This window comes from Cygnus atratus, chromosome 29 (assembly GCF_013377495.2).
Source record: "Cygnus atratus isolate AKBS03 ecotype Queensland, Australia chromosome 29, CAtr_DNAZoo_HiC_assembly, whole genome shotgun sequence".
Classification (NCBI taxonomy): Eukaryota; Metazoa; Chordata; class Aves; order Anseriformes; family Anatidae; genus Cygnus; species Cygnus atratus.
The window spans coordinates 636,554-658,937 of record NC_066390.1 but is presented as its reverse complement, the minus strand read 5'-3'; the positions used below and the strand labels follow the sequence as shown (position 1 = coordinate 658,937).

Below are 22,384 nucleotides of genomic sequence, written 5' to 3'. Positions count from 1 at the left end.
TGTTCTAGCACCCAGACTGGCTTTGAAAACCAGACATTCATCTTGCAGTTTGAAGGTAGCTACATCGTCTCCTGGGACTCTGTTTCCATTGTGCTCAGGGCTGCTCTTACTCTGATTATTGCAACCACCTCCAAGACTGATTCATCAGCTGACGGGAGCAGTTATTTGAAGATCTGTCCCAGCCACGTGCAAAGCAAAGCAGAAGAAGATCTGGGTTTTCATTCTTTCTATATTTTTCTTCCAGGTCTCCCTTGAGAACAGAAGCCAATTGCTCTTCAGGCTTAATATAATGGCGAGTGATTAGAAATGCCTGGGGAGGGTGGGGGGGGCTGAATTTTCACTAGAAAAAAAAAAAAAACACCATATCCTCTGTGTTTGTTCTGTGCAGGAGGAAGTGCTTCGGGCTGTGGGGCTCTTTTCCCATGTCAGCATTCAGCCCCTGGGCAACTGTGAGCAAAATGTTTCCTTCTTCGCCCCATGCGGCTGATGGTACAGGCTTCCTTAGCAGAATGCCTGAAGATTAGCTGTTGAAATGCAGTAGATCAGAGGCAGAATTAGTTAAATAACAGCTCCTGGGCTTCGAGCAGTAGTTTCAAAGACCTTTTATTTCTGGAAGTAACACTGAAACAGTGAGGAGAGCACTTCCCAGCTGGGTGCCTTGCAGCGTGTGTCACGATCCTTCCTAACAATTTTTCCTACCAAGGGAAGGAATTGCTTTCAAACACCGCCGCCACCCCCCTTTCCTTTGCTCAAAGGGCGTGCACGTGCTAGGTCTGTATCGCCATTTAATGGATTCCTTCAATCCCCTCTGCTCTGGGTGAGCACTTGGACAAATCTCATCAGCACATAGGCATCCAAGCAGGGGCCTTACCTAGCTGCAGAACTGAGCTGTGACTGAGAACAGCTCTCTAGCTTCTTTCCACAGACTAGTTTATGCCGCTGAGTTGAAATGAGTGTGTTCAGCAGCTCCCTCATTTAGTAACCTCTCATCTCTACCAGTCAGGCACTGCTGTTACCAGCCAGGTTTCTCTTCCCAGCAGAAGTCCCATGGCATTTCTAGAGTCTGTCTTCATCCCAGACAAGACAGGACATCCTTCTGGACAAAATGTCCAGCATACAACTAGATAAATATATAATACGTTGGGGGTACAGTTGGCTGACGGATCAGGCTCAAAGAGTATCAGCAAATGGAGTTATGTCAGGCTGGCAGCCAGTCACTAGTGGGGTTCCCCAGGGCTCCGTTTTAGGGCCAGTTCTCTTTAATGTTTTCTTAAATTACTTGGATGCAGGACTTGAAGGTATATGAAGTAAGTATGCATATGACACTAAATTGGGAGGAGCTGTTGACTTCCTCAGGGGTAGAGAGAGGTCTTGCAGAGAGCTCTTGACAAATTAGAGGGCTGGGCAGTTACCAACCGCATGAGTTTTAACAAGAGCCAGTGCCAGATTCTGCACCTGGGACAGGGCAACCCTGGCTGTACATACAGACTGGGGGACAAGAGGCTGGAGAGCAGCCCTGCAGAAAGGGATCTGGGGGTTCTGGTAGACATCCAGTTGAATACAAGTCAACAGTGTGCCCTGGCAGCCAAAAGTGCCAACCATACCCTGGGGTGCCTCAAGCTCAGCACTGCTAGCTGGCCAAGGGAGGGGATTGTCCCACTCTGCTCTGCACTGATGCAGCCTTATCTTGAGTACTGTGTGCAGTTTAGTATAAAAAGGACTGAAAACTCTTAGAGAGTGTCCAAAGGAGGGCTATGAAGATGGTGAAGGGTCTAGAGGGGAAGATCTGTGAGGAGTGGGGTCACAGGCTGTCCCTGTGCAGTGAGGGTGCTAGGCTGGGGTCAGGGAGGAGGACACCTGAGGATCCCCCAAGGTTCAAAACGCCTTGGTTTGCTGTGAGGCAAACTAGTGACTTAGCCTGCAGCCTGCTCACCCCGTTCTTTTTAGAAGGAAGCTCCCTTTTGGACAGCAGGTGATGCGATCTGGATGCAGTACAGGAGGGAGTGCCAGGATCCATCCCCCCACCACTTCCTACCCGTACCCCAGGCAATGAATCGTGACTTCTCTCTCTCTTAGGTACCAACCCTGCCATGCCTTTCTCTGTTCAAGGTCTGGTACTAGGTGCCCCTGAAGCATGCAGCCAACCCCCTTCTTCACAGCCCAGCCGTGGCCTCCTTCCCTGCACATCCCAGCAGTCTCAACCGCCACCACCCCAACAGCCACCACCGCAGCCACAAGGACTACCACCAGCACCCCAGCAGCAGCCAGCCATGAGTAACCACATGATATCGCAGGTGAGTTGCTGCACAATACCCAGGGCTCAACAGACTCCTTAGGCACGCCGGTACCAGCAGAGCCGATACATACCCAGGATGCTCTGGACTCATATTTGCCCAGCAGGGTTTGGGAGCACTCACACTTGCTCCCTGTCAGGGAGTGACAGCCCCCCTGAGCTGGAGGCAGAGTAGGGGAAGTTCAGGGAGCCTTGCTGCGTCTGAAAATGATGCACGACATCTCAGCTTGCCAACAGCCCTCCTAGCGAGGCATCTGTAGCCCTTTGGTGAGTGGCAGAGTTGCACTCCAGGACTAGCTGCCCTCGTAGTAGGGAATGACACAAACTACAGCTGGGTTTGAGCTCCCCGGTGCTGAGACCCCATGGCTAGCCACCTGATGTCCTGCAGAGGGGCAGACCTGGGACTGGGCCTGGGTATATTCTCCAGACCCTCCCCAGGTTAAACCCCAGTGATGTTCCAATGCCTTGTGGGGCTATTTATGAAGATGGAGCCCTAGAGAAAGCAGTTGTGGCTGTTGTCCCTACACACTTAGTTCCCAAGGCTGTAAGAAACCACAGCACAGGAGCTGGCACATTGGGATAGCAAAGCTGCCTCGTGTTGAATAGGTGCAGAGCTGGGTAATGTGCATGGGAAGTATCCTCAGTGCCCTCAGTTGAGGTGCTGGACCTCAGCCTGCCTGTGAGTTTTATAAATGATGCACCAGAAAGGATCCCTCATGCTTAGAGTGGTGCGTAAAGTACAAATGTTTTCAGTGGGATTTGATGTGAGGAAGCAAGCCTCTTCAAGTATCTTTAACTGCAGATGATGCTAACAGATCTGTTTTTCTCCATGTCGTTTGCTGTCTTTTGCCAACTGAGTGAGGATGGAGGGAGGCTGTAGTTCTTGGGCCCTTAGACCAACCCCAGGGACATGGATCTGTTTGCAGAGGATACTGAGACTCAAAGGCAACATCTCAGTTCTAGAGATAAGGTGTCTCCCTGAGGTGTAGCCAGAGTCCAGTGCTAAAGCTAGCAGAGCACAGTGCCCTGAGTGGGTGATTTGAACACGCAGTGGTTTTGTGGAACTTGTGCAGGACCACTCCATCTTGCTGGAGCATTATTTTATGTCTTCTGCTGTTTGGCTGTTCTCCTAATTGTTTAGCTCCTGGAAACGCTTTTTTTTTGTGTATTTGACTGTTGGTGAAAAGCCTGCAGATGCACTGTTCCCCATGTGCACGCACCTTCTGGTTCACCAAAGGGCAAATCAGATGCTCAAAAAACCAGGTCAGTGCTGACCATCACAGGTCCATTGCCCAAAGCACATCATGAACAGGCATCAGCAGGTCCTCCCAGCGATAAGGTGAGAGGGGCCCCTGCAGAAGGCAAGAGTGAAGCACAGGGGTACTAGTAGGGGAGGCCAAGAAGCACTGCAGGGAGAGCTGGCAGTCAGTGCCATACATAAGTGGGCAGTGGAGTGGGAGAGGCACAAAGGTTGTGCTGGGGGGAAATGACTCTGCTGCTGCTGTTGGCCATAGCTGACCTTTGTAAACTCGTGTCATGTTCATGCCAGGCAAGACCTGCTTTGTGGACACAGTCAGCCGTCACGGCTTCCACAAAGCAACTGGCCAGGCTGTGTGTCTTCACAGAGAGATGACTGCTCTCCCATTCTGCTCTCCGTGCTTTCCAACCCTCTGCAATGCCCACTTCTGTGTGTTAGCAATCAGCTCAGTTGACTAACCTTGTTGTTCCTTCTTTCTCTCCTTCTTCCTATCCTTCCTTCCCCCCCCACCTTCTCCAACCCAAATCTCTCTCCTCTGCTCACTTCTCTGCTGATCTCAGCCGGTCCCAGCGCTGCAGCCTGTTCAGTATTCTCCAAGCTCCTGCCCCCAAGTCCTCTTGCCGGTCTCTCCACCCCAGCAGTACAACCTGGTATAAATCCCATTTCCTCTTCTGCACTGCCTCTGTTGTACGCGTGTGCTGTGTTTGTGTTGTATGAGCTTTAGCTAATCAGGTATGTCACAGACACTGCACCCAGTGGGTTTGGGATTCAGGGAGGCCCAGCGCTGCAGTGGGATGCCTGAGGCTGTGGGACCCACCAGTGCCGGGCACTGCTGGAGTGTCTGGTCTTAGAAAGAGGCTGGGGAAGAGCAAGTGCCAAGCTCAGAGCTCCACTGGGAAGAGCTGCTTGTGCCCAGCACTGGGGTCCAGGGGCCGCAGCTGCCCTGCAGTTCGTGATCAGCCCCTGTGTTGTCTTGTTGGGAATGACGCGCTCTGTGTGGCATGGAGTGCCCTGCAGGACACAGCATCTGGGCTGGGGCCACTCCTGCCTGTGTGGGGCCATGTATGGCACCAGTGTCTGCTGAGCTTTTGGGCTCCCCAGCAGCCCACATACCCCTGTCCCCATCCTGCAGAACGCTCTTGGTCTGTGGCTCAGTTCTGGGGATTTTTCCTGGGAGAGTCCCTGCACACGGAGTTGGGAGAAGGCATCTGCCACCTACTTGGTAGAGCCATGTCCTACTTGCTGTCGTCCTACATGCTGTCCTCCTCCATCCTTCCTGCTTATCCCCACTGCAGGCTGACGAACTCAGCAACCCCTTTGGGCAGATCAGCCTCAGCCGGCAGGGCTCTACAGAAGCACCGGATCCTTCCTCTGCTATGTTCCAGTCATCCCTCATCTCCCAGCACCCGCAGCAGACTGGGTTCATCATGGCGACTCCTGGGCAGCCCATTCCCACCTCCAACTACTCCGCCTCAGGGCACACGGCCCCCACGCAGCAGGTGCTGCAGCCCCAGGGCTACATTCAGCCTCCCCAGCAAGTAAGGAGACGTGCGAACCCGGAGGGGATGTTCCCCTCAGCCCAAATCTGTCAGGCAAGGGGCTGCTGGGGAGCAGGCGAGAGAATAAATAGTTCCTTGGGAGCGGGCCCCCTCTTTTTCTGCTGCTTCGTGTTGGATCGGTACACAGGGGTCAAAGCAGTTGGCCACATGCTCCCTTGCTAGGCACAGTATGATTTCGGCCGCCTTGTCACTCTGAGCTCACAAGGCACTTGCCTGGGGAGCCCTCTGTCCGTTCCTGGCTCAGACTGGGGGAGGGACAGTGACCAGATTCAGGGCTGACACCTCTAAGCTCTCTTTGGGGTCCCACAGGGCATTATGGCTCTAGGATTGTTCCCCTGAGCAGTGGTGACAATTGTGCCTACTGTGCTCATGCACTGCTGGGAAAAGCTTGGAAGTGCAGGCTGGGAGGAGCGGGCAGGGGCTGCGGTTCCCTGAGGAGCCATCATCTGGCCAGAGCCAAAGCCCTGGTTGTTTTTTTTCAGCGGAAGCCAGGCCAGGTGAGAGAGAAAACTGGTCCTGGGGGACCAGCTTTCTTGGTCCCACTTCTTCTTATGTTCTCATCACCATGTTTTTTTTGTTGTTTTGTTTTTTGTTTTTTTTTTTTTTGATAGATTCAGGTTTCTTACTACCCTCCTGGGCAGTACCCAAACTCCAGCCAGCAATACCGATCTCTCAGTCACCCAGTGGCCTACAGCTCCCAGCGCACGCAGCAGCTCCCCCAGCAAACCCAGCAACCTGGTAAGGGAAGGGGGGTGGAAGGGGGGAGGGAGAAGCACGTTTCCCTTCCCTGGCACTCTGCTGGCTCTTAAGGATCTCCCGTGCACTATCTGGGTTCTGGTACTCTTCCTTGTCCTAAGGTGCTCTTCTGCCACTCTTTGCTGGATTTGCTGGCTAGAGAGCGCCTCTTGACTGTGCAAAGCAAAGCTGAAACTCGGCCTGGCTGCAAGGGCTGTTTCGTTTCTCTCCCTCTCAGCACGCAGCGTGCACTGAGGTGCTGCAGGGTGCTGCCAGGAGCTTCCTTCAGGTCTTTTAACATCTTCCAGGAGGGAAGCCCTTCTCTCACTGTTTAATAAGAGAAGGGGCCAAAGCAGGATTTCACCTATCATACGCCAAGTCTCAGGCTGTCTACCTTGGCCAGCTGCAAAACTGCTCCATTTAAACCTTCTTCTGACAGGTTTACAGCCAATGATGTCCAACCAGCAGCAAACGTACCAAGGTGTAATGGGAGTGCAGCAGGCACAGCCCCCCGGGGGGCTCCTCAACAGCCAGAGGAACAGCATGGGGGGCCAGATGCAGAATATGATGGGAGTGCAGCAGGCACAACCTCCGAGCCTCCTCAGCAGCCAGAGGAACAGTATGGGGAGCCAGATGCAAGGTCTGATGGTCCAGTACACTCCACTGCCTTCATACCAGGTAGGCATCGGTTGCTTTTCAGCGAGGGGCTGCTGGGGAGGGGGCCTCAGCTCTGCAGGCCTTGCAGTGCCCTGGTCCTGTGCATGAGGGACGGAGCCAAAGTCAGGCACGTTCGTCTTGAGAAGATCATGCATGTTTGCCAGCTAGGGTGGGGGACACGTTCATGTTTGAACCAGTGTAGGGCAGCTCTTGAGAAGGACTGCGTGCTGCTGCTCCCTTGGCCACTGTGTTCCAAGAAGAGCTGAGGGGGGCTGCCCTTTCCTGGGCAAGATTGCTCCGGACAGCAGTAGACAACTGCCTGGGATCTCTTGTACCTTGTATGGACCTCACTGGCGTCTCTTTGGGGTCAATTCTCCCTGCTGCCACTGTCATTCCAGACAGCTGCTTCTCTCCTCCCTGCACAGGTTCCCGTGGCCAACGAGTCCCAGAGTGTGGTCCAGCAGCCCTTCCAGCAGCCAGTGCTCGTACCGGCCAGCCAGTCCGTTCAGGGGGGGCTTCAGACTGGGGGTGTACCCATCTACTACAGCGTCATCCCAACTGCCCAGCAGAACGGCACCAGGTAGAGCTTCTGTATCTCTTGCCTGCCATGGGGAGGGAGACCCTGCTGCCAAAAGGGTCCCACATCCTACTCCTGCAGCTAGGGGAGGTGGTAGGGCACCATAAATGTCTCTTCATCTTGCCCAGTCCTAAATCCCGTAGCCAGTGGTTCCTGGGCACAGCTGCCCTGCAGCATGCAGTGCTGCTCCCCCCAGAGGCAGCTGTCTTTCCAACTTCTCATGTACTGAGGGGGCTGCTTCCGCATACAGTCCTGCTGGTTCTTCCCCATCCCCTGCAGCTTCTCAGAGCACTTTCTGCTTCACAGCCCTTCGGTGGGATTCCTTCAGCCGCCCGGCTCTGAACAGTACCAGATGCCACAGTCCCCCTCGCCTTGCAACCCCCCACAGATGCAGCAGCAGTATTCAGGTAAGAGGGGTCCCCAGTCAGGGTTGGCATCAATTCTGCCTGCGTTGGATCAGGTTTTAGGGGCAAAAGGGGTATAGGGGCTGCCAATTCATAGACCAGTCTCTCTTACTGCTACCCATCCCATGGCTCACTGTGAGTCCTCAGGATGTGGCTAAGTGATTTGGCTTCACAGGCTGATGCTGGCCTGTGCCTGGTGTCCCCAAACCTTGGCAGGCAGGGTAGGAGCCGTAGTGAGTTGCTGTGGGCTGCAGACTCCCTCTGCTGGCAGCAGGGCTTAGTGTCACCAGGGCAGCTCATGGGGTGAGAGAGCTGGATCCCTGCATCCTGTCCCAGCTGCAGGGGTGTGAGGTGGGGCCTGGTGAATTACTGCTGGAGCTGGAACCAGAACACTTGGGCTCTGCGCCCAGCTCTGGGGTCAGACCCTTTGCCTGGGGTTGTGGTGTGATGCTCAGAGAGGTCACCCAAGTTGTCTTTGGCTTGTCCCCTCTGCTTGCATTTTTCCTGGATAGAAAGTCATCTCTCTGATGTAAGGCATGATATCAGAGATCTTGGCAGGGTTTTAGTAGGGCCCCTCTTCACCAACCTGGACAGGCAGGAATGGTGAAGGAGAGAGTAAGATGGAGGTGTTACTGGGAAGAGTGCAAGGCTGCAGTTGCTGCCTCTTCTTCCACAGCAAGCAGCAGCAGTGTGCAGAGCCAGGGCAATACTGCTGCTGTCCTCTCTCCCCAGGGGTGTCTCCATCAGGCCCTGGCGTGGTTGTGATGCAGTTGAATGTACCCAATGGCCCCCAGCCCCCCCAGAACGCCCCTGTGGTGCAGTGGAGCCACTGTAAGTACTACAGCCTGGACCAGCGGGGGCAGAAGCCAGGAGACCTGTACAACCCAGACACCAGTGCTCAGGTATTGAGAGGACTGGGAGGAAGGCAGCTCATCTTTTGGGAGCAGCCTGGTGGGAGAGAGATGACCCCGGCATCCATGCTGTGAGCGTGTGCTGGGAGAAGGGGGTGGGCTCATCCCACGGTGGTGAGACAGGATCGGGACTGGTCGCAAGCACTGGGAGTGTCTGACCCTCTCCCTCCCGCAGGCCAGCACCCAGCTGAACAGCCCTATCACGTCGCCCACCCAGTCCCCGACGCCGTCTCCTGTCACCAACCTCAACAGCGTCTGCACGGGGCTGAGCTCCCTCCCGGTCCTCACACAGTTCCCCCGGCCCATGGGCCCAGCACAATGTAAGGGAAAAGAGTGGGGACAGCACAGGGGTGGGTCCTTCCTGTGATTTCTTTAGACACCTACCAATATTTGCTTCAAATTTTGTAGGTGATGGGCGTTACTCGTTGCTGGGCCAGCCACTGCAGTATAATTTGTCTATCTGTCCCCCACCGCTGCTCCACAACCAGCCCAACTACAATACACACCAGGTAAAACGGGGGCAGATCCCCATCCATCCTTTTCACTGCTGTGGGAGCAGAGCAAGACCCACCCGGAGACCACACTGGGCTTAGAATTTCACCTTGTCCCTGGCTTTGCCTAGAAGCAGTGTCAGCCCCAGGTCCTTGGGAGTGTCCTGGAACCAAGGCTGTGTCCTGGTCTCCTCTAACTTCAGAAGCATGATGCCACCACAAAGGTGCCAGGGGTGCAAGTTTCATCCAGATGTCTCCATTCCCCCTAGTCACGTTTGGTCTTGCCCACCCGCTGCCCTGGGATGCACTGTGAGGCCACCATTTTTCTCCTCGGGTGACGTGCTGCTGTTTTTATTCTTTAAGGGACAGACTGGAATGAAACACGGAAACCGGAGCAAGAGACACGCCCTCAAGTCAGCATCCACTGACCTTGGGACAAGCGATGTAGGCAAGTGACCTTCCTTGAGCAATTCCCCCTTTGCCCTCTGCCTGGTCCCTCCTGCACGGGTGTAGGTGGCATTGGCAGAGATCCCAGATGCCCCCTCTGCCCACACCAGCATCCCACAGACAAGTTCCTGCCCCCACCACCTCCCCACGCACACCCCACAGCCCATGTGAGGCCTGGCTGGGGTGTGTGGGGATGCTCAGTCCCTCTCAGCTGTGTCCAGAGAGAGGTGAGGGGACAGGGGTTGCTCAGGTTGCAGTGAATGCTGCCTACACCGATCAAAGCTTTTGCAGAAGAGTGGGGAAAAACTATTTGAGAGTCAGGGATGAGCACCAGGTCACCTGGGCCCTGTTGATGCCCCCCATGAGGGTTGAAATGATGGAGCAGGTGGGGCTGGCAGGCAGAACTCAGGGTTTTTTCCTCTTTGTCAGCAGACAGTGACTGCCCAGACCTCTGATACCTTGTTCCCACCATTATCCTCCCAAGCACCCCTTCCCTCTAATGCTTCAGTTTCCCAGTGGGGCCAGGAGCTGCAAAGCCCTCATCTCTGTAAAGAGCTTTGGGATCTTCCAGGAGTGGCTGCCAAGGACCATTTCCCTCCTGTTTCCCTCCCGGGAGTCCCCACTTGCTCGTGTCAGGCAGGGAAGGAGTCTGGCTTCTCCCCGCAGTGGTGCAAGCCTTGCTGGCTGGGCATGAACCTGGCCAGCTGTAGGGTGGGCAGTTTGCACGGGCTCTCTGGAGGCTCCGGATGTGTCCCCCACATCCCCTCCTCATCACCAGCAACCACAGCCGGTTGCAGGGGGCCCTTTAAGAGCAGCTTGCCTGGAGAGCTGTCGCCCCTCCCTGCAGCTGGCATGTTCATTACATGCCATGTTAATATTAGCAAAGAATCCATTCAGCCGGCCCTCCGCTAAGCCCAAAAGCCAGGGCTGGAGCCAGGAGACAGCAGAAGTGTTTGGGTACCACAGGACAGAGGCAGAGATTTTGGCACGACACTGGCCTGGCCACACAAGGGGATCCTGCTCCCTGTGGGGGAAGCACAGCGGGCAAAGTCACGTTCAGGGTCTGCGTATGTCAAGGTGCAGCAGCCATCTGTCCGCGGGCGCAGCCTGTCTTTCTCCCTCCCAGGGCAGAGGGTGGGAGTGTTGGGCTAGCTCCCGGTCAGGGAGGGTCGGAAGATGGGGCAGGACACCTGGGAAAGCCCTAACTGAAAAGCCAAGCCCGGACGAAAGAAGCGGGGAGGACTTGGTGTTGCTGGAGCCCTGGGAAATAGCGGTCTCCTCTTGGAGCAGACCATGAGGGGACCAGAAGGGGTCAGGATGGGGCACTGCAGGGACCAGGCTGGTAGGGACGGCTTAAGGGGGAAGAAGTGACTGGCTTAAAAAAACACATTCCTATTGTAGGGGCAGCTTAGTAAAGCTCTGCTTTCATGGGTGAGGTAGAGACTGACTGCTCCAACCCCAGAGCCGGTGAGGCATCAGCTCCCTCCATGCTGTCGCCCCCCTAGAACCGCAGCTGCTGACGTGTGCTTGTCTTTCCATCGCAGTGCTGGGCCGAGTGCTGGAGGTGACGGACCTGCCCGAGGGCATCACACGGACAGAGGCTGACAAGCTCTTTACCCAGCTTGCGATGGCTGGTGCCAAAATCCAGTGGCTCAAAGAGACTCAGGGGCGTCGCGGAGATGGGGTTGGCGGGGACAGCAACGGGACTCCAGAGAACAGCAGACACACTGACCTTGCTGCCTTATACACCATCGTGGCCGTGTTCCCCAGCCCACTGGCTGCCCAGAATGCCTCCCTCCGCCTCAACAACTCCCTCAGCCGCTTCAAGCTGCGCGTGGCCAAAAAGAACTACGACTTGCGAGTGCTGGAACGTGCCAGCTCACAGTAGGGCTCATGCATGGGCACAGAGCACACTGGACAGCGGGCACTTCCCTCTGCCTTCTCTCTTCCTTTCTGCCCTCCCTTCTTCTTGCCCTCCTTCCTGGATATATTTATATGGACTTAAGAGACGAGAAATTGATTTTTCTTTTTTTGGAGTGACGCCCATGCCCACCCACCTTACCCTGTGTATATTGTTTTGTTAAGCACTGTGTTGAACTGCACATACAGGTGTTGATTGGTATGTTCACTGCACATTTTATTTAATCTGGTTATTATTTTGGGGGGTATTTTTGTTTTTGTTTGGGGGGAGGTTGTTTTTAAATATAAAAAGAAAACTTGTCCATCACTTTAACGCTGCTTTACCGTTCTCTGTCAGTACCAGTGCTAGGGGTTTTCTGTTTGCTTCTTCGAGGTAAGATGTCAGCCAGAGAGCAGAATGAGCTCCCTGGCTTTCAGGAGGGTGTGTTCCTGCCCCGGTCCTGCCCCATGCTTGGTGTGTGGAAGGGCTTGTGGCCTTGCCAAGGCTGGGAGCTGAGACTGGGAGAGGAGCACTGCACTCTTTGACCTGGGTCTGGGTCCCCCTTTTGGATTTTCATAGCGTCTTTTCCCAGCAGCTGGGCCCCACGCAGCTGCGTGGGATGGCATTTGGGGTGTCCCCAGCTGTATTTCCTGCCAGGGAGCACCAGGATTAAATGGGAGCAGCCCTTGAGCTGCTAGGTGCAACCCTCCTGCCCTGCAGGTACAGGAGTTGGGCTGGCACCAACCTCACCATGGCATTGCACGCAGCAGCTGGAGCCTCTTGCCACACCTGGATGCTACCTTCACAAGCAGGTGGAGAGGTAAAAGCTACCTGGAAGGGCTGGGATCCAACCCCTGCCCCAGTGCCACCCGCAGCCTCTCGGGGACAGAGGTCCAGGGCCTTTGGCACTGGGGTTCAGCTCCAGGAGCACAGCACCCAGCACAGGCAGCGATGGGTTCCCTGTGCACGTTTCTGTCCCAGCGGAGAGCAGACCAGCAGCGTTTGCTGCCCGGGATAGCCATCAGAGCCCGGTACCCACTGCTGCCCTGCTTTCCTTTCCCTCTCCCAGCTGCAGGGGCATTCAATGCAGCAACAATCGAGGCAGCGGGGCTGGTGGAGCACTCGACGTGTCCTGGCTCTGTGGCTGCCCCATGCCAGGGGGTGGGTGGGCCGCTGTGACGCCCAGCAACCCACCAACGCAAATAGCTGGCGGCTCCTCCACCCCGCTCCCCTCCCGGCTCGCGCATGGGCTCCAATTTCTCGGCGTCAGCCTCCGCCAGCGCTCAGCTGTCGGCTCCCCTCTGGCCTGTCACTCCCGCTCTCCACGGGACTGGGGTGGCTGCCCCCCTCCCTGCGCACCCAGCACATTGGGCTGGGGGCTCCACAGCCAGCAAAGGCTCTTGACACCGGCCGCCCCTTGCAGGGTTTTTCGTCGCGGGACGTGAGCTCCGAACACGGCGTAAGTGCACGGCTCCCCTTCCTCGTGGCCGCTGACCCCCCCGAGCCCTCCCCTGCCCCACGCACGTCGCTGCAAGGTCCCGGGGCCCCTTGGCTCCTGCAGCAGCCCTTGCCCCAGGACTCCCCAGCCCCCATCGCTGTCTCCTTAATGGTCATCCTGGGGGGTTTCCATGGGGGTACGGGGGAGCCCGGGGTTAGGTAGCACCAAACATGGTGATGTCTGGGTGGAGGGGCTGTGCGGACGGTGGGCTGGCTGTCAGAGGTGGAATCAGGAATGTTTTGGGGGGGGTGCAGGAGAGAGCCCATCCCCTTGGTAGCACTGGGCTTCTGGGGAGGAGAAAGCGGGGCTGTGCGGTGATGTCGGAGAGTGCAACAGGCACGCCTGTCACAGGGGGCCAAGAGTGGCACCATTTGCAGTTTAATTGTGAGATGGAGATGTCTGGGCAGAGATGATGCATGCAGGTAGCCCGGGGTCTGGCTCGCAGCACTTGGCACCGTGTCTCTGAGCCTGCGAGCAGCAGTGCTGCGTGTGCTGGGCTGGGAGCAGCGCCTGCTGTTCTCCAGTCTCTGCAGCGGGGCCCCAGGAGGTGCTGGGCCCTGGGACTTGTCCCCAGCAGAGGTGGCCCCTTCCTGGGGCAGGAGCTGCAGGCAGGGTGGCAGGAGGCGAGGCTGCCTTGGGGGATGCTCCCCATCCAGCAAGGTCTGGCTGTTCCTGCTCCCTCCAGGGACCTGCAGTGGGGCCAGCCCCAGCCAACACCGTGTCTTTGTTTTCCCCTGGTAGTATGACAGAGAAGGAAGTGCCAGAGCCGCCAGCTTCACCTGCTTCAGGTGGGAAACCCAAGAGCCGGGTAAGTGGGTACCTGCAGGACAGCTTGGGCAGGTGGGGGAAGCCAACTTCCTAGCACAGTCCCTGCAGCAGCCCCAGGAACCTTTGTGGGATCAGGAATGCAGGAGCCTTTGTGGGATCAGGAATGCCTACCAGGCCCCAAGGCAAGTGGGGCTCTAGATGGCGGTTTGCCAGCTTGGAGTGCTGCATCCCCACGGGCTCACAGCTGCTCCTTTTGTGGGGACCTCACTGGGCTGGGAGAAGGACCCCATCCTCCCAGCATTTCTGCCCTAGGGTGCCTGGGATCTACACCCACCCAGGGGGGAAGAAGGGGTCTCTAGGTCAGAGCACGAGAGCAGAGAGCCAGGCACCAGCTTCTCTGCCTGCCTTCCTCACCGCTGCGCCCGCAGTGCACGATGCATCCTCTCCTGTCCCAGCAGCTACAGAAGCTGAAGCAACTTTTCCAGCGAAAACCCAAGGAGGAGGTGGCGCCAGAGCCGCAGCCCAACGGGGAGCTGGTCAGCCCCTCAGGGGGACCCATCTACTACATCTATGAGGAGGAGGAAGAGGAGGAAGAGGAGGAGGAGCCTGAGCCCCCTCCTGAGCCCCAGAAACTTGTCAATGACAAACCCCACAAGTTCAAGGATCATTACTTCAAAAAGCCCAAGTTCTGTGACGTTTGTGCCCGCATGATCGTCCGTGAGTCCCGCGGGTGCTCGGGCTGGGGGCCGCGGGCAGGGCGAGGGCTGGGGGCCAAGGCTGGCGAGGGCCCGAGCCCAGCCGTTCCCACAGCTGCAGTGTCACGTTGCCTCTCCTTTCCCCCCTGCCACCCCCCCCACGGCCAGTCAACAACAAGTTCGGCCTGAGGTGCAAGAACTGCAAAACGAACATCCACCACCACTGCCAGTCCTACGTGGAGATGCAACGCTGCTTCGGTAAAATCGTGAGTGCTCCCCCCAGCCCTGGGCTCACGGCACCTCCCCGCAGGGAAAACCCAAGCACCGCAGCGGGGAGCGAGTGGCTGGGTCCCTGCGGCCGTAGCCCGGGTGCCGTCACCCTCCTGCCCTCCTGGTTCTGAGGGGTTGCCCAGCACCCTGAGCTACCTCTAGGCCCCACGTCCACCTCCGAGCCCCCACGGGTCTGGGTGGTGGCGATGCTCTGACCTCCCCACCACTCCCAGCCCCCAGGGTTTCGCCGGGCATACAGCTCGCCCCTGTACAGTGACCAGCAGTACGCCTGCGTCAAGGAGCTGCTCTGTAAGTAGCGTCCCCATGCCAGGGCTGCCCCCTCTCCTCACATCCCATGGCCGAACCCCTCTCACAGCGTCCGTGCCCCGGCAGCAGCCAACAGGAGCGACCCCGTGTTCGAGACCCTCCGGACAGGCGTCATTATGGCCAACAAGGAGCGCAAGAAAGGGCAGGACGACAAGAAAAACGTGAGTGCGGGGCTGAGCTGTCGCCCCAAAGGCACGGGGGTCCTGGCCCCGCAGCCTGCGCCCCGGTGCCACCCAGAGCTCCCTGCCTGCTGACTGCTCTCTGCCTTGCAGCCTTTGGCTGCAATGATGGATGAGGAACCCGAGGCCACAAAGCCAGAAGGGGGCAAAACGGAGGGCGGTGAGTGCATGGGGCAGGGAAGGAGCTGCGGGGGGGACTATACCCAAGGGGCCCCCCCAGGGTGGGATCTGCCCTGCAGATAAGGGGTGTCCAGTTCAGGTCTTGGCTCTCCTGAGCATAAGAGGTCCTTGAGACGAGGCTGGTGCCACGGGTGGGGTGGCAGCAGCGGGAGAGATGTCACCACCACCACTCCCCTCCCATTTCCAGGCACCTCTGAAGGGGACAAGAAGGCTGAGAAGAGCACGACAGACGATAAGGTATGCATCATCCTCACCCTACAGCCCAAAGGCCCTGAGCCCTCCCTGCTGGGCTCCCTGGAGCTGTGCCCAGTCTCCCTGTAGCCCTGAACCCCCCTTTCTTGCTCCCCAAGAACAAGAAGCCCCAGCCGGGGATGCGTGGTGGCTATTTGCAGTCTCACTATTTCGTGGCGCTTTATCGCTTCAAAGCCTTGGAGAAAGACGACCTGGATTTCCCGTGAGTTTGCAGCCACGCGGTGGGCACGGGGGCGATGGGGGGAAGGAATTGGTGTGTCCAGCGGGGAGGGGGAGATGTCGTCACCTCAACAGTGAGGTTCTCAGAGCCCGGAGGGTTCAGCCACTGAATGAGGGCAGAATTTAGGGCTGTGCTGGCTCTGGTGTGGGTTCTGTGGATTTTCTGCCCCAATGGGCAAAGCATCGAGGGGGAGCCCTGGCTCTCACTGAGCCAGCTCTCTCAGCTCCCAGGTTTTGGGCACAAGCCTCATTTCAAAGGCTGCTGCTGTTTCTCTTTTATGGTTCCACTGATTTATTGCACCCCAGACTTAAGGCTGAGCTGCTCACATACAGGACCTGTCCATGAGTCCGTGAGCTGTGTGCATCCTTCACATGGAGCCCTAAGAGTCTGTGCCACGGGAAGAGCAATTTTCCTTTTCTCCCATAGCAGGGTGGTCCCAACCCCTCTCACACCAAGCCCTTCCTTCCCTTTGCAGGCCAGGGGAGAAGATCACGGTGGTTGATGACTCCAATGAGGAGTGGTGGCGGGTAAGGCTGATATCCTGCAGGCACAGAGGGAGGAGATGCAGGGCTTAAAGAAAAGGGAGAGCTCAACTGGGGGTGCAAATTGCACTCCAAGGGAGACACAGCCCCCTAAATCTGCTGTGTCTTCATCAACGCACAGTCTGCCCGCTGAGGGAATCTGGGGGTCTTACAGATTGACTCCAACCCCTGCCTGACATCCATCCACGGACTTCTTTCAGGGGAAGATTGGTGAAAAAATTGGCTACTTCCCCCCGAACTTCATCATCCGGGTGCGGGCCGGTGAGCGGGTGCACAAGGTAACTCGCTCCTTCGTGGGCAACCGGGAAATTGGGCAGATCACGCTCAAGAAGGATCAGGTGAGGCAGGACCAGGTGGTCACAACCGGTGCTTTTTGAGACCCCCCATCTCTGCCCCAGCCCCCTTTCATTAACTGCCCCCCTCCCTCAATGTTCGTCTCCCCCAGCCCCCTGTACTGGATCTTCTCTGTTGCTCCCCTCTTCCTGGGGGTCACCCCCTTCCCCTGCTGACCGGGGCCCACGCACCTCACCCACACCCCTCTCCCCCCCCAGATCGTGGTGCAGAAAGGTGAGGAGGTGAACGGTTACGTGAAAGTCTACACCGGCCGCAAAGTGGGGCTCTTCCCCGTGGACTTCCTGCAGGAGATCTGAGCGGGGCAGCATCCCGGGGCCCCCCAGCAGGGGGGACGGATGGACCCTGGCTGCGGGGAGCTGCGGAGCCAGGCAGGGATGGCTGGCACCCTGTCCCTGATGCCTGTGGCGATGGGGCCTTCGGTGGGGACCGTCTCCACCAGGACCGGGCAGGCCGGGGGCATGGGAGGTGCCTCTCTGGGGCTGTTCCCCTCTGGGGCTTTTGGTGCCCGCAGAGACCCTGGGTGTAAGGAAGGGGCTGCTTGGATGCCACCCAGCTCCTGCGCCTTGGGTGGTGGATGACTCGGGGGTGTCAATGGGGTCCTGTCCCAGTGCTCTGGGCTGTGTAATTCTGTGTTTTGGCAATACATGTCTGCTCCTGAGCCCTCCCCGCTTTGAACGTCCTTGAGGGGGGGGTCACCGCGGCGCTGCTGCAGAAGAGGCTGCGGTGATGCTTTCCTGCGCGGCCCACGCGTGACACCCTGTGCGGCACATTCCTGCCTCGTGTGTGCCTGGAGCTACAGCCCAGCCTCCCCCAGGCCCCCCACCCAGGCCCCCTCTGCCCCCGGCTCTTCTGGTGGAGCCCTGGCACCAAAGGGTGTTCCACACGTGCAGCGAGCTGGCCCAGTCTCGGCAGGGGCCCCGTGTTCCCCTGGCCTGCACAGGGCCGGGGCCAAGCGCTGGCATTGGGCCCAGCGGGGCCCGAATAGGGGCCGTGGGTGACAGGTGACGGTGCCAGGGACGGGTCAAGTCCTTGGAACCGTGGGGCAAGCACCGAGCCAGGAACAGGTGCCCGCCCAGGGTGGCGGACAGGGAGACTCCATCCAGGCCCCCATGGCCTCGGCCCCTCGGGGGGCAGCACTTGGGGGGTCCACTATGAGGACTGGGGCAGGGCCCACCAAGGTCACAGTACCCATGGGGACAGGGATGGGGACGGGACCACTGGGGCCCCTTAGCAAGGCTCCCAGCACCAACCTCTGCGGGCCCCATGCAGCTGCCCCGGCCCTGCCTCGGGGCTGGGGGGGGCGCTGCTGCTGCACGACGTTCCCCCATGCACAGGAATGCAAATGTATGCAAATTTATGCAAAAAAGAGAAAACCCTCAGCTGCAGCGGCGCCGCCTCGTGGTGGCTCGCGGGGTAGCCCAGCGCAGTGCTGCGGGGAGCAATCATGCGAGGGTCCAAGGCCAAAGCAGCCCCGGTGCTGCCCCCCGGGGGCTCCCCGAGACCCCCACCGCTGCCCCCCACTCCTATGTCTGCAGGGATCCCGGGTCACACAGCAGGGCCCCCACTGCCTTCAGCTGCATCACCACTGCTGGAAGCAGCCCCAAAGCAAGGCACTGCCGTCCCTCGGTTCCTGCACCCCAGTGCTCGGTGTCAGACCCCCAGGAGGGGGTGACAGCCCCCAGACCTAGGGGCATTTGTTCCTTGTTACCCAGCAGGCTGGGGCCAGGTTGGTATCAGGCACAGACACCCCATCCCCCAGTTCGAGTGTCCCAGGAGCCAGCTGGGAGGTGCACTGGGTATACTGGGTATACTGGAGGTCCGTGGGCAGCAGGGAATGATGAAAAGGGAGGGGTGTGGGGGGTCAGGGGCTGCCACACACCACAGCGTGCCTGGGGGGCAGCACACATCCCTCAGGACTGTTTCCTCCCTGCTCATCTCATCTCTGCCAGGCAGCTTTTAAATGCGGAACCATTAAAATTTTCCACCTCATTTGCGGCTTCTCATATGGTTAATTTTACTGGGACTGTCTATTTATTTATTTGCAGGGCCCCGCGGGGGGGTGCTGAGGAGGGCTGGAAGCTGATTTGCTGCATCTGGGAAGTAGGGAGGAGAAGGGGGGAACCACCCAGGGAAGGGGTAGGGCTCCAGCTAATTTAACAGCTGAAGAGAACAACTTAATTAGAGTCATCTGGAAAATTGGGTAAAACCCTTTTCATCGCCCCCCCCAACCTACCCCCAGGCCCCTTCCCTGCCAGCAGCCATGGACTTCCCGGGAGGCTGTGCAAGCTTTGGGGTGGGGAGGCAGAGCTGGGGCCCCACCTCCCAAGCAGATGGCCTTCATTACATGCAGGATCTAATTGGATTGATCAGCAGTTAATATGAAATTAAAAGGTGATTCCCCCCCCCAGCACCACATGTGCATCCTGGCTGCCCAGGTGCTCCCTGCAGCCACTCCGGGCCCAGGGGTGCCGGTCCCTGGCAAGAGCAATGCAGGGAGCAGGCAGAGGAGGGGAGGGCTGGGGGGCTGTTGGCACCTAACAGGGCAAGGGGCTGAGTGCCACGGCCATCCTGCACGGGAGGGATGGATGCTGCCAGGTGACCACGTGTGCCACGCGGGCCACACTCACCCACTGGCTGCACACACCGGTCTGCATTCTCGTGACGCGCTGCGGCTGCAAGGCACAAGGTCAGCGTGTGCTCGTGCTCCCCATTAGCTCGCAGCCTGGTCGTGACCCAGCTGTGACACACAGGGGCAGTGACTCTGCTGGTGGGGGGACAGGCAGCGTCCCATTGCTAAACCCTCTGCAGCTAGATTATATGAAGGGGTCTGCTCCGTACCCCACCCCATGTGCCACGTGGGGAATGTCAGAGTGGAGGAGCCACCCTGACCTGCTAGATTAATCACCTCAATTTCTCTGTACGTCTCACAAAAGGTCAGGAGTCCTTGCGAGGCTCAGAAATTAATTGAAGTACCGCTGATCTCGTGCTGGATCCATACATCATCCCAGGAGAGCAGCACCGGCAGGGAGGGGATGGGGGCCCCCGTGCACCGTCCTGCAGGCAGCGAGCCCCAGGCAGCACGGCTGGAAGCAGGGGTCCCAGGGCTGCATGGGCACCCCACGGCCTGTCCGCTGCTTGTCCCCATGCCTGGCCCCCGGTGCCCCCTGCCTGTGAGGCTCTGCCTGAACCTTCTCCTCCAGCTGGGCTGATACGATGGTCAGAGGTTGTTCTCAATCCGGAGGCAGGAAAAAAAAATGCATTAAACTAAACCAAACGGTCTCATCTCCCCTCCCCACCTGCCCCCCCACACACACACACACCCTGACATAAATCAGCATAAATGCAATTTACATATTCATGGTATTTATCCAGTAACTGTCCTGTCCCAGATTAAACATGCCCCAGGGATCACCCCGGGCTCCTTATCTGTGCCAGGGTGCTCCCAGGAAGGAGCAGCTCCGCTGTGGGATTCGAGCGGGGTGCTCTGCGCTCAGCAGCCTCCTGCATCTCCCGCACTCCCGGCGAGTCCAGGGAGAGGAGGATGGAGAGGAAAATCGTGCTGAGCAGCAGCCCTGCCCCACAGCCTTGCTCTCCTGCCCAAAGCCCCCTTCTGCTTGGGGTCAGAGCCCAGACCCCGCTGTCTCCCACCCAGCCCAACACCTCTCCTCGGGGTTTTCTCCCGTCCCTCCTTTCCCGGTGTCCCCCCAGCCCAGCTGTGCTGTTGGGACAGACCCGGGCCCCCCCAAGGCTCTCTGCTACCTGAGTGCCCCGACCCACGCAGGACCTGTGTCATTGAGGGCTGTGGGGACCCTGCTGGTCTCCAAAGGAGGGGGCGTCTCCGGCTCTGGGGTGCTCCCTGCCCTGGGGTGTCCCCGGGCTGCGTTCCTGTGCAGGGGGGAGGTTGCGGGCCGCAGCTCCCACTCTGACAGCTCCTTGTCAGCAGTAATGACCGGCTCTGAGTCCAGCCAGGCCCCAGGGCTTGGTGCTGAGCTCGTTAGGGGGGGATTTAATGAGGGCAGGAGGCAGGCGCTGCCTCTGGCTGTTTGTCGCAGCCGCTCTGGCCTCAGCCTGCCTAGACGGCTTGGGTGTTTGCACGGTGCCCCTGGCAGGGCTCATCCTGCTGCCCCCCTCAGCCTCCACCTCTGCCCCATGCTGTGCCCCCAGCTCAGCCCCCAGTCACCACTGGGAGCACAGGTTCCTACTCCGGCACCTGTGTCCACCGTGCTGGAGCTGATGGGACTGGGGCATCCTGATGCTGTTTTCCCCCAGCCCAGGGGCTGAGGCTGCACCCCCTGGAGACAGGGAACCGTGGAGGGGCCACTTGCGCTGCTTTTCCTTGCCTGGGGGCTGGCAAAAAGGCTCCTAGGGCTGAGAACACCCCGCTGAGGGCCAGATGGAGTAAAGCCGGGGCTGCGGGACGCAGCCGGGAGGTGCCTCCCCCCTGCCCCTGCTCTGGGTGCACAGGGTGTCGGTGCGGGCTGCCCCATGCAGTGTGGGGGCTCTCCGAGGTGGGGAGAGCCCAGGTGAGAGGGCTGGAGGCTGAGCCTCCTGCCCGTGGTCCTGGCTGCAGTTTGCACCCTCTTCGCGCTGAGGCATCCAGGAATCCTCCTCGGCTCAACAACAAGCTGCATAAACAGGAGCCTGCAGGCAGCGTTAATTAGTTAAATATTTGGCAAGGCAGAAGGCACAGGAAGAATCTGAACGAGCTGGAGGGGACAATGCGCTGCCCCCTGCCCCACTGCCCACAGCAGAGCAGACTCCAGGCGTCCAGGGATGATCTGGTCCTGCTGGGAGCAGCACATGCCTGCTGCAGGGCCCGCATCCACCAAGGAGCCCTGCGTCTGCATGGAAAAGGATGCTGGTGAGGAGGGGTCCCCAGGGACCCCCAGCCACCCCACATTGCTGCCTCACTCGGAGCCAGGCAAGTGGGCAGCTCCTTGTTCACAGCCCCTGGTGGGCCCAATCCAGTGGCCCCAAACTTGTGTTTGCCCCGTCAGCTTTGCTCATGACCTCAGTGGTGCAGTAAAACCCACCTGGGCATTAACCGAGGGCAGGGATGAGCTGCAGGGGGGCACAGATTTGCCTCCAGCTGGGGGATGTCCCTGACGAGGGCTGGCAGAGGGATTCTGGCTGGTGCTGGGATGCTGAGCACCGTCAGTGGGACCTGGCATTTCAGAGCAGCCCCTGCCCCCCCGGCTGCCCCCAGCCCTGACCTCCAGACCATGGGGTCCATCCTCCCCAGTCCTCAGACGAGGCTGAAACACCCCAAAGCCCAGCTGGGGAGTGACGACCGTGTGCAGCTTCCGTCCCCACAGCCCCTGTGATGTGAACTAAATCCATCCTAATTAGCACTGATTTGCATGGGGAAATTAAAATTAATCTAGTCTGGGTTCATCGGAATTAGTGATTCTAGTTGGGCACATCAGAAAGTGGCAGACGGACGAACAGGGCAGGACTTGGTATGGTGGAAAGCCATCTGCCCCCCCGTGCCCTCTCTGGGGCTCTGCCCCAGGCCCTTGTCCTGGCCCCACAAGACCCCAGCACAGGGCTCAGACGCCTGGGGTCAGCCCCATGCCCTTCCTGGGTGCAGGGGGGGGGGGGTTGCATTCCCCCCCCCCCCCCCAATCCCATGGCTGTTCCTAGCTGCAGGACAGGGAGAGCAGCGCTTGTCTGACCCCACTGCCCTATCCCACGCCTGGTTTCTGGCAATGGCAGGAGGGCGAAGGGCACAAAGGGGCCTGTTCCTGCATCTCCAGGGTGGGAGATGCTGCAAGACCCGGGGTGGGGGGGGAGGGGTTGGAAATGGGGCACGACACGACACGGACACAGGTGTGTGATGTACACACACGCACTCATATCAGCATGCT

At 58.7% G+C, this 22,384-nt stretch overlaps 2 protein-coding genes across 4 annotated transcripts in view; both read left to right on the top strand.

Annotated features, from left to right (window-relative positions):
* R3HDM2 (R3H domain containing 2) overlaps window positions 1-11,454 on the top strand; it is a 57,019-nt gene extending 45,565 nt beyond the window's left edge. For all 3 annotated transcript variants that reach the window (XM_050715938.1, XM_035570261.2, XM_050715937.1), the window contains 11 exons: window positions 2,110-2,294; window positions 4,847-5,089; window positions 5,722-5,848; window positions 6,285-6,523; window positions 6,928-7,082; window positions 7,386-7,486; window positions 8,216-8,385; window positions 8,570-8,714; window positions 8,803-8,903; window positions 9,249-9,333; window positions 10,877-11,454. In XM_050715938.1, coding sequence (XP_050571895.1) covers window positions 2,110-2,294; window positions 4,847-5,089; window positions 5,722-5,848; window positions 6,285-6,523; window positions 6,928-7,082; window positions 7,386-7,486; window positions 8,216-8,385; window positions 8,570-8,714; window positions 8,803-8,903; window positions 9,249-9,333; window positions 10,877-11,220 — 1,895 coding nt within the window. In that variant the 3' untranslated portion in view covers window positions 11,221-11,454. The remainder of the gene's footprint in view (window positions 1-2,109; window positions 2,295-4,846; window positions 5,090-5,721; window positions 5,849-6,284; window positions 6,524-6,927; window positions 7,083-7,385; window positions 7,487-8,215; window positions 8,386-8,569; window positions 8,715-8,802; window positions 8,904-9,248; window positions 9,334-10,876) is intronic.
* Window positions 11,455-13,472: 2,018 nt separating this feature from the next.
* Window positions 13,473-16,870, top strand: STAC3 (SH3 and cysteine rich domain 3). Its single transcript, XM_035570258.1, has 11 exons — window positions 13,473-13,538; window positions 13,957-14,215; window positions 14,362-14,459; window positions 14,697-14,772; window positions 14,857-14,951; window positions 15,063-15,129; window positions 15,337-15,386; window positions 15,500-15,603; window positions 16,097-16,148; window positions 16,364-16,501; window positions 16,715-16,870. The coding sequence occupies exons 1-11, from the start codon at window positions 13,473-13,475 to the stop codon at window positions 16,811-16,813; spliced, it is 1,104 nt and encodes a 367-aa protein (XP_035426151.1). The 3' UTR covers window positions 16,814-16,870.
* The last annotated feature ends 5,514 nt before the right edge of the window (window positions 16,871-22,384 follow it).